General features: G+C 40.1%; 1 protein-coding gene across 1 annotated transcript in view; it reads right to left on the bottom strand.

Moving 5' to 3' along the window:
* CBG15462 overlaps positions 1-9,713 on the bottom strand; it is a gene marked incomplete at both ends in the record, with an annotated part of 15,029 nt that extends 5,316 nt beyond the window's left edge. The window contains 10 exons of the mRNA XM_045240287.1: positions 1-1,808; positions 1,858-2,180; positions 2,226-2,287; positions 2,331-2,381; positions 2,680-4,693; positions 5,820-5,930; positions 5,983-6,072; positions 9,324-9,512; positions 9,563-9,655; positions 9,709-9,713. The exon at positions 1-1,808 is cut by the window's left edge and continues 2,418 nt beyond it. Coding sequence (XP_045095734.1) covers positions 1-1,808; positions 1,858-2,180; positions 2,226-2,287; positions 2,331-2,381; positions 2,680-4,693; positions 5,820-5,930; positions 5,983-6,072; positions 9,324-9,512; positions 9,563-9,655; positions 9,709-9,713 — 4,746 coding nt within the window. The remainder of the gene's footprint in view (positions 1,809-1,857; positions 2,181-2,225; positions 2,288-2,330; positions 2,382-2,679; positions 4,694-5,819; positions 5,931-5,982; positions 6,073-9,323; positions 9,513-9,562; positions 9,656-9,708) is intronic.
* Between the last annotated feature and the right edge of the window lie 1,012 nt (positions 9,714-10,725).

The following is a 10,725-nucleotide window of genomic DNA, read 5'->3' as shown; positions in this document are numbered from 1 at the left end:
ATCGTTTGTTTCCAATTGTAGTTCGTTTGCCACCGAATCCCCCGCTTCTTGATTTTCCATTGCTTCCGTTTGCTCAATTACACTCGATTCTGTAGGGGATGCCTTGAAGCTCTCCGATTCAATAGACATTGGCTCCGCCGCCGGTAGTTCAACAATCGTATTTTCTTCAAGGATCTGCCCATCGGTTTTTTGTTCCACGAATGTTGCTTCAACGTCGTTGGCTTCAGTTTGTGGTTCTTTTGCTACCGCGTCAACCTCTTTTTGAATTGTGTTGGTTTCCGTTTGCTCAGCTACAATCGATTCTGCAGGTGTTGCTTCGAAGCTCTTCAGATCAACTGTATCCGATTCAAAAGAAAATAATTCCGCCGTTGGTACATCAACAATATTATTTTCTTCAAGTTGTGGCATATCGGTCTTCTGTTCAAGGATTTCTGGCTCAACGTCGTTCATTTCCATAAGTGGTTCTTTTGTTACTATGTCCACCGCTACCAGAACTTCCTGTGCTTCCGTCTGCTCAGTTACATTTGATTCTGCAGGTGTTGCCTCAAAACTTTTAGATTCAATAGTATCCGATTTGACAGATGTTAACTCGGCCGTTGGTAGTTCAACAATTGCAGTTCCTTCAAGTTTCTGCTCACCGGTTTTCTGTTCAACGATTTTTGGCTCAACGACAGTTTCTTTCACCGCTTCATCTTCAACTTCGACCACCATCTCATCATCTTTTTTGTCTTCATTGACAGCACTTTGTTCTGCTATCTCCGGTTCAGCATTCTCCGGAACAATTGTTTCTGGCTCAGCCGCCTGTTGTTCCGCCATCGTCTCATCTACAGGTTCTTTTACAGAATTTTCATGAACCATTTGTTCCACCTTTTCTTGTTGAACAATCTTTGGAACCAACGTTTCTGGTTCTGCCACCTGCTGTTCCGCCAACTTCTCCTCTACAGTTCTCTGCTCATTGATTATTCGTTCCACTTTTTCTTGTTCAACGACATCTGACTCCGCCCATGTTGCTTCTTCAGTTGTCTGGTCCATTATCTTCTGCTCTAGAGTTGCCGACTTCATTTTCGGTGATTCTATCTCCTCGAGTTCTTCTTCTTCCAATACAGAACTCGTCTCACTCGCCTCTACTTCGGCCATCAATGATTCTGTTGGCGGTGATTCCATTGTTTCCTCTTCTAGTTTCTGGGGAACCTCCACCTCCGATGACTTTCGTTCAGGAGAGCTCACGTGGTTTTTATCTATCAGTTGTTCTTCAGTTTTCTTTTCTACCGATTTTCGATTCAACTCGTTTTGATTTGCTATTCTCCAACAGAAGATGCCAAGATCAAGATCTAACTCCTTTCGCTTAGAATTGTCAACTGCATATTCTTCTTGTATTTCACCCTTATTCTTCTCGTATTTTTTTTCTAATTCCTCCACCTCTTCTTTCGTGAGCACATCTCCATATCCTGGATCTTCTAACTCGGCAATCAGATGCGCAAAAGTTTCTCCTTCAAAATAATACTTCTGATCATTTGTGTTTGTGTGGATCAGGTCTTTGTCTTTGTCCAAGTACGCCACTGTTCTTATTCCAGGTTTCGGCATGGTTTCGTACGACACCAAATAAATCCGGCACATACGCGTTATGTTAGCAATACATTCCGCATTACTCTCTGGTCTTCCTTTTAGAAATTGATATTCTTCCGTATCATACTCTGCGGCATTATGAAAGTTCTCTGCCAGACGTAATGCTTCGATTTCGAGAGATGTCCATTTTTGGCTGGCTGGTAGGAATCCAAAAATGATTCTTTCTTCTTCCAGTAGACCTTCTGGAAAAGAAAAAAATTCTTACAAATAAACTAATCTAATTTTGTTTACCACTTCTTTCAAGTGCAAGCGGAGTGGGTAAATTGCCATTTTCATCTCTCGAAATGTATAAATCGTTGTATTCTCTTGAAAGACATGGAGTTATAGGGTAGCTGTCCAAGTTCACGGAAAACTCTGTAAAAGACAAAATGAAATTATAAAATATAATTGAACATTTACCTTTTCTCTTCTTATGGTGGAAGCCATTCTGATAATAGTACAGACCCCAAGACAGTTGTTTCTCAAATTCTGTTGCTCCAAGTCGATACTTGTCAGCGAGTTTGGATATTTCCCAATAAACTCGGTTCGCTTTGTTATGACTTATCGCTTTCAGCCTGAAAATATAAATGTTTATTTAATAACTCCTATTATTTGCATACTGTTTCTTGTAGAATGTTTCAGCAGTATACAAAGCACATCTCACATAGTCGATCCTCTTCCACTGAAAAGCATCTTTTTTGAAACGATAACATTGTGACTCTTACCGTGGTGTTTGCTTTTATCGGAGCCCATATCTCTTCATATGTTAGTCGACTCTGGAAATCAATAAGCTAAGTAAAAGGAAACTGTTTTATAATACTACTTTCTCAGTTATAAAGATCGGCGTTCAAATTTTTGCGAGGTGCAGCTTCGATACGGACAAAAGCGCAAGAGAACTGAAGGGTGGTGTTCAATAAAGAAGTGCTATATGTATATTAGAGTGTTTACAGTATTTCATTGATATACTATAATTTTTTTGTCAGGAGATTCATTATCATAGATAAAACTCTATCAGACTCTTTGCCCACCACCCGTATTCTTTTTTGTTTGCTAATTATAAAATTTCTCACTTACATTATACTTTCTCTTCAGTTCTCTATCAGCTGTCTTCTTTTTTGTGATATCCGACCAGTATTCACGTTCATTATCAGTCTGATAGTGAAGCATCAAAGTTTCCATGAGAGGAGTCTGTTTTTCTGTTCTTAGTGGATTTGATGGCAAACTGATGTGGCTGACATTAACGTTTGGTTCGGCAACTTCCAATGTTTCCAAAAAGTAATCATATCTTTTGTCAGCTTCAGTGGAGTAAGAGCTTTGACGATGATATTTTGGAGAGTGGGACGTTTGTAGTTCATATTCTTCTTCCTCATCTTCTTCCAACTGGTCTTCTTCCTCGAATAAAATTTTGTTATTTACAAAATTCAACAAGAATATTGTCCGGTAGAATCCACGTGCGCGACTTCCAACACATGGCCGAAGTTTTGGATACGGGAGAGTCACATGTGGATTGGAAATTTCGTACTTTAGTCTTGAATTGTCCACAAGCATGATTTGTTCGTATCGTCTTCGCTCAGTGAAACTCCAGTTGACCATATCAATGGCTTGCCATCCTTTTTCAGAAGCAAAAAACCTGGTCAAAATTGACTCAGGCTCTGCTGTTTTTCCCCACCGCTTTACTCCAAGTTTGACATTGAAACCGTAAATTTGAATATTTTGCGGCTTCCTTTGTTGCTTTTGCATCCGAATGTGTTCCAGCTGTCTCTTTTGTTCCTCATACGTGTCACTCTCATGTGGAGGTTCATAAAACACTTTCTGATGGTCTGCCACGCCGTGATTGAAAAACGTTATTTTCACGTTTGAAGGTACATGGCCCATCGTTTTTTCAAACGAACAGGAATACGAAAATGCACAGAACTCATCTAGTCGCACAATGAACTCTCCATCATCAATTTCCACCAACACTTTTTGTTGATAACATGGAGTCGTACATTGGCGAAGAATCACTGAACTCTGATCAGCTGGAGCATATTCTTTGAGCTTGTCAGGTTCATCACAAAGCATTCGCAACCGGACAAGGTAAAACTCCCTTCTCTTGATTCCTTCTCGTCTACACCAGTCAAGACGAGATGGTGTTTTGTACTGCGCTAAGATTGTAGCAGCCGAAGGTTGCGGCGGATGTAGTGGTCGAGGCTGTGGCTGTGGCGGAAGTTGTTGCGATGGTAATTTCGGAGGCAGTTGCGGAGGTGGAATATCCAAGTCCATCAATGACGGTGGCTTCTTTGTTTCCAGCGTTAAGATTTGTTGTTGTTTCAGTCTCTTGATCAACGTTGACGGGTTTCCATCTTCAAACGATCGTTTTTGAGCTGCTCTTGCGGTTTCGTAGACAGAGCTTGCTGTCCGTTGAAGCTTCTTATCTTGATGGGATTTGGTAGTAGAAGTAGATGCTGCACTTTCTTCAATTTTTGAAGACACTGTTGAATCATTTCCATTTTTGTTAGGAAATGTTGGAGAATCACTTTTCCCTTTTGAGCTATTCCAGAAGCCAGGACGATCGAGAACTGTGAATGTTTTCTTTGACTGTACCGGTAGAGTTGCCGGTGGACGTGGAGGTGGCGGTAGAGTTGCCGGCGAGAGTTTTGCTGGAGGTAGTGGAGGCGGCGGCGGTGGCGGCGGTGGTGGAAGGATGGCAGAAAGATCGGAAGATGGCAAGCCAGGCGGTGGCGGAGGCGGCGGTGGTGGTAATGTTGTTGGTGGCAGCGGCGGTGGTATAAGAGGAGGTAGATTCGAATATGACACGAACGCGGGACCAAAAGGCCTTGTATCAAATGATGCGGTTGGAATCTGGTATGCGGAGCTTAAATTTGAGGCCAGATTCGGGTTAGTGTTTGGGTCCGAGTTTGGCCACACATGAGGATCTTGATGCTGCATCATTTTTGACTGGTAAGAATGCGCTGTGGCTGGATTATTGAAGAACACCCCATACGATTGAGGTGGTCTTTGTCCCTGTCGTGATCCATGCCCCGGCGGTCCTTTTCCAGACTGTGGAGGTCCTTTTCTAGACGGTGGAGGTGGCGGCTTATTCATTGGGCTGAAAAAAATTCAATGAAAACAATTGATTCTAAGACAGACCCTAAAATAAATCGAAATCGTATTATTTTTTTTCAGCTTAAGAATAAAATGAAATAGTATGGAGGTCAGTTTGAAACTTTTCTCAAGTATTCTTTTGCCGAATGTCTAAAATTTCTAAATTCCGATTTTCAGAAAACTCGGGAATTCGGATTATCGAAAATTCGAGAGAATTTTCCGGAGTTTTGCGAAATTTCGATATTTCAAAATTCCACAAATCCAGTTTTCGAAAAAATCAAAATATTCTAAAATTCTAATCTGGAAAAATTGAATTCTTTTCAAGTTCTAAGACCTTAAAGAAGTGGAGAGAGATGATTTTTTTTAATTTTGCAATTGACCCCTAACAAGAAGTCAGTTTCGTATTAAAGTTTTTTCGAAACAACATTTACCACCAAAATCTAGGAAAAAGCGATCAGACATTTCGGGCACTTCCCGCGTAGGTTAAAACAATTATTACGAATGTAAAACGTTTGATTTATTTATATATATATATTCAGAAAAGGAAGGAAGTATCAAATGATAATCATAGAAGATGGAGTAGAAATTATTCAAAAATGGAGTATCATCAGTCTGAAGTAACTCGCATATTTCGATTTTGGGAGTTCAATTTAATTGCATTTTCGGCTTACACTCACACTCGCAATAAAAATTCAGAATTACAATTGTCAATACAAGAAGAGGCGACGCCTCTAGTATGTGCTACAAAAGCAAAATGAACAGGAAGAGCAAGAAAGGAGAACAAGAAAGCATGAGCTGCTCTTCGTTTACGGTTGTGGCGCCACCAATCGATGTGACAGCCATAAAAGGCAGGGTACAGCGACAACCGAGAAGCACGAGGAAAAAATGAAATGAGTGGGGAAAAATGGCGTATCGGATGTTTTCTATTGTTGATGAAAAGGAAAGGGAAATGAGAGGAAGATGATAGCTGGCCGAGTTTTTTTTTTCAATATGAAAGGAAGTAAGAGGGAGGGAAGGCTATAACTACTCTGATAAGAGAGGAGAATTGAAAGAAGTCGATTTTTTCAGATTTTTTCATCGAAAATCCCCATCCGATCCCCTATAATGCTCTCCGGTCCGACCAAACGCACCTTGGCTTATTCGCCTTTGCTGCAGCCGCCTTCTTTGCCTCCAAATCCTTTTCCGTAACTCCCAAAAACTTTTCTTGGTCATTGAAGATGGAATTGAGCAAGTCAGGTTTCCTGAAACACCAAAGATATTATTTCAGAAAAAAAGCAGATCATATTCACTCACGGAGCCGCTTTTTTGACCTTAGCAGGTTTTGGGGCTGCCGATGACGGTGGAGCTGATGGTCCTTCTTGGCTGTCCATGACTATGTCCGTGCTGAAAATATCAAAATAGTATTATGTAACGTTGAAGAACATTTGCGCTGAGTTATTGAGGGAGTACCTACAAAAAACAAATCTGAATAGAAAGAGAAAAATAGAAAAATAGAGAACATCAGGCATAAGTCGCAAGGGCAATGCTCATTACCCTCATTATACAAAATGTCAAAAGAAGAAATTCCACACCCACGAAATAAGAGTAGACGCTACCGTAGGCTCAGCTTATGCTCAAATGTCTCTCAAAAGGTTTCTGCTCGAATCGCCGCTTTGCCATCTAGTAAATGAGACCGTCTGTCAGAGTGAGTGATTTATTAGAATATACGTCAAGAAGCTACTACTCCGTTCACGTCATGCGAATAGGTTTTTTTAAAATAAACTAAAAAGCCTTTTCTTATTTAAATTTGAAACAAAATCGGAGCAAACGGGAAGAAAAATGATACTGGAGTGGCAGCATAAATCACTATTAGTTTAATGAGAAACTACTCTCATTTGAATCTCAATTATCTCAATTTCTGTGAGAGATGTTACAACTTTGTCAATCAAAAAGTTGTTTGTAATTTTATGATAAACATTTTATCAGTTGACAGATCTCTGATATCTCTTATAGAAACCGAGATAAATGAGCTCAAAGTGAAAGTCAAGAGAGACGTTCTACTACTAGCTATTACTTAATAAAAACTGAATGAGAGAATTTTCATGATATAGAAAAATATGATATTTCACTTGAATTCAAGTTTCATGTATTACTGGACTATTTTTAATTCTAAATAAAGAAAGAAGGAGGATGCAAAACTGACGGAGACAGAGAATAGTGGGAAGCCCATTTTCGACACTGGCAATTGCAAACGACCTGGCAGGTGCGATTTTCCTAAGAAGGCTTATCTGATCCATCTATAAGGTGAACCATCTGCCAGTATGTCTATTTTAGAACAACCTCTATCGAAAATATTAATCTTACACGCAGGTGTAATCCCTAATTCTCTAACTGTTAGTCTGGCTATGCATGTCCGTCTTTCGAATAGCTCAAGGATACTGTAATCCTTATTTGTGAAGAGAAAGGGATCCATTAGGAAATATGAGAAAATTGTCAAGGTGAAAGGGGAAGAGTGATTCAAGAGTAGCTGAGCTTTGAAAATTTACATAAAAAAATAGAATGACAAATGGGATCAAACATAAAACATATATAATGCAAAGTGCCACCGACTGATTTTTTGTACTAATTACTGATTTTCCTGAATAATCAGTTGCAGACAGATTTTTTCGACCGACTACGTGTTGGTTTCATTTTTATCGTAGTTGTCAAAATGTGAAAATTTTGAAATAAGGAAATAAACCCAGATTATAGTCAGATTTACAGGAAAAGTGGAAAATCGGCTATCTAGACGTTTCTGAAAGTTTTAGAATATGCCCGCCAGTTTTAGCCAAGTCATATCAATTTCAGTACCAAAAATCGCGTTTTCAGTCCAAAAAAATTATTTCGAAGGCAATTTTCTCAAATTCGAGGACGTTTCAGAACATGAAACTTGTTGTGCTATACTTAGATCCCTATGAAATTTCATATTTCAAACATTTTCTCGAGAAAAACGTTTTTTTTTAAATTTTTCACGATTTTCCAGATTTATTCAAAAATTGAAAGGTTTTTTTTTGTTGAGAAAACGTTTGAAATACGACATTTCATTGAATTCTAAGTACATCGCATCACACTTCATGATTTGAAACGTCTGAACTCGAGAAAATCGTCTTTGAAAACGCTGCCTTTGCACTGAAAAGGCGTTTTTTGTTGTACTGAAACAGGCAAGCTGATTAAAAAATTTTTAGAGGCGTTTAGATAGGCGATGCTCAACCTATTTTTCAATTTCCATCAAAATCTAGGTTTACAAAGTGCTGAGGTTCCCTTGTAAGTTGGTGAAACTTAAAATCTATTTATATAAGGAAAAATTAGAATAGAAAAATTCAAAATTCAGATTCTAATCTAATTCTGAATTTAAAAAAACTCCAAAACGTGCAGAATTGTTCTATAATGAAAGGGGCAGATCCTAGCAAACAAGATATTTTGGCTCTTTCCGGGAAGAACGGTCCCAAAGCGAGACCGTCGGTCCCATCATCGGACCGCCGGCCCCGACGAACTTTGACAACGATCCCATTGGTTCGACAACAGTCCCATTGATCCGACTACTGTCCCATCGTTGCGAGAACGGTCCCAAGGGTACGACAACGGTCCCAATCAGGCTTGGTCTGGAGACCCTGTTTGGAAAATTAGAAATTTAATTATTCGTTTCAACTAAGAAACACATTTCCGCGACAAAATGAAAATTTTGCTGGGAATTGAGAATTTCAACACTTTTTTTACTGGAATTTTTTCAGATTATTCTGTTATTTTGATTAAAATTATAGGCTTAGGCTAAAACGGAGCGTTAACATTAGCTCCGGAAAAGGGCGATTTAGCCTAAGCCTGCAAGACAAAAAACATAATGTCCTGTCTAAAAATATTGAAATTCCCAAATACCAAACATTTTAACTTTTTCCACTGGTTTTTTTTTCTTTAAAGTTTAGAGATTAAAGCTTAGGCTGAAACACCTTCATTTCTGTAAGAACATCAAAAAATGGCACCGAAAAACCATACTTTTGATTAGGTTTTCCAAAGCAAGCCGGGTTGGGACCGTTGTTGTACCGTTGGAACCTGTGTCGGGACGTTAGTATTTTTTTCGGAACAATGGGACCGTTTTCCAAACAATGGGATCGTTATCGCAATTCTCGGGACCGGTGGTTCGATGTTGGAACCGGCGGTCCCGTTTTGGGACAGTTCTTCCCCGTAAGGCCTTTTGCATCGTTGCCACTTCAATGGAACCATTGCGTTGGGGACGGTTTAAACTTATTTAGTTTCGAAAAAAGTGGTTGCTGCTACGGAAGAAATCAAGTATTTTTGCCGTGCTTCACAAGTAGATCTAATCAGAAAGTGAAAAACACAAGTCAGGTGAAAATTTGGAAAAAAAATTCGGTGAGAAGGGAAAAAAAAGAAAAATAGAGGAACGATGCATTAGAGGCAGCCCCCGATGAATGAAAGGGTTGCTGGCAGACGGCGTAAAAAACGATGTGATTTTTGTACAGTGTACAGAACAGATCAAACAGACGGCACACGATGGGAAAAAAGACTACAACAAAGGGTCAAAATTACACTCATCGGGAGACTCGTTCTTTCTCTATCTCTCTCCTCTTCCCTCACTCTCACTTCATATCTACAGAACTAACCTGCTTCTTATTCCGAGTTCCGGCTCCGTCATCCTTTTCAGCTTCTTCGAAACGCCGCTCATTGTTTTCTTCTTCCTAGTTTTCCTTCTTTTTTTGACGCCGCCCTTGACGGCGGTCTTCCTTCGCTTCTTTCGCTTCTTCCTTCCTTTGGTTACTGCACCTGCCTTCCTTTGGCGACGGAGTACTGCCCTGGAACAGATAAAAAATTAAACAATATCGCGGAAAAAAATAATGCTTACGGAAGCTCAGAAGAATCGACTTCGCCTACAGTTGTGTCAGTGGAGAGAACGTGGGCGTCGGCGTCAATCGATTCCTCCTTTTTCGCTGCCAAGCTGAAACAAAATGAATTTGAATGCACCTCTTCTAGAAGAAAGAGCGTCCTCACTTCATAGGTCTTTTCTGTCGCCGTCTCTCCTAGTGCGCTGGAGCTAGTGAGCAGCGGCGAGAGTGTATAGTGAGCCAGGCACAAATCAATGAGAGTACACACTCATATACGCCAAGCAGTCCAGAATAGACGTGTGCGGCAGCCGTGTTGGCCGCGTAACACTCGCTGTTCTACTACTCTAGCCTGTCTGGTCTCTCTCTTTTGACCACACTCTCCTCTGCCAAAACGCCTGCAAACGTCTACTTTCTCATCGCACTAGCCGGCCCTCTATCTACTCTCTTGGTTCTCTTTTTCTTCTCTTCTTTTCTCTTTGGCATAAGAACGCAAATGAAAACGGCCAGAGAAGGCGCTGTGAGAAGAAAAAACTCATACGCCGTCCGACCCTCACTGAATGAAGACGACAAAGTCAAAGAGACCTTAGAAGACGAGGAAAACGGAAAAGACGCCGTTAAAGAAGAGAATGAAGAAAAATGGAAAAAGAGATGAATACGTCGGATAAGCAGAAAATAGGAAATAGAGGAAAAAAGAAGATATGGACGGGTGTGTGTGCCGGAGCCGGAGCCCAAACGCGGACGGATAGAAAACAAATGAGGAGGCGTTGAAGCAAATGAGAAACGAAGAGAGTGAGCGTTTCGAAAAAAAAGGAGTTGAGAGAAGAAGGGACGCATGTGACGTCTTGGCGTCAGATTAAACTCTGGCATTCGCAGAGGAAAAATGAAAAAATGAGAAAAAAAGGAGGGGACGAAAAATGAGAAAAGTGTTGGAGTGTCATTAAGACTCGGATTTTTGAGAATTTAGGTTTTAGGTAACGCATAAGAGGCTTGCAAAGAAATCTTTGATGGACCCACACATTGAAACTGATTTGAACAGTAAATTTTAGAAGCTCTGAATTTCAGACATGGGTAGAACTTTCATTGTGAATTTCGAAAAAAGAAAAAGACAGATGATTCGAAACGCAAAAGAGGACGTAAAGGGTGGGGAACTCCGCTAGTTGGTTTCAAAACTTTTAAAGTTTCA

This window comes from Caenorhabditis briggsae (assembly GCF_000004555.2).
Source record: "Caenorhabditis briggsae complete genome, chrX, whole genome shotgun sequence".
In the NCBI taxonomy this organism is placed as follows: domain Eukaryota; kingdom Metazoa; phylum Nematoda; class Chromadorea; order Rhabditida; family Rhabditidae; genus Caenorhabditis; species Caenorhabditis briggsae.
Note: the sequence above shows the minus strand (reverse complement) of the source record. Positions and strands in the feature narration are given on the sequence as shown.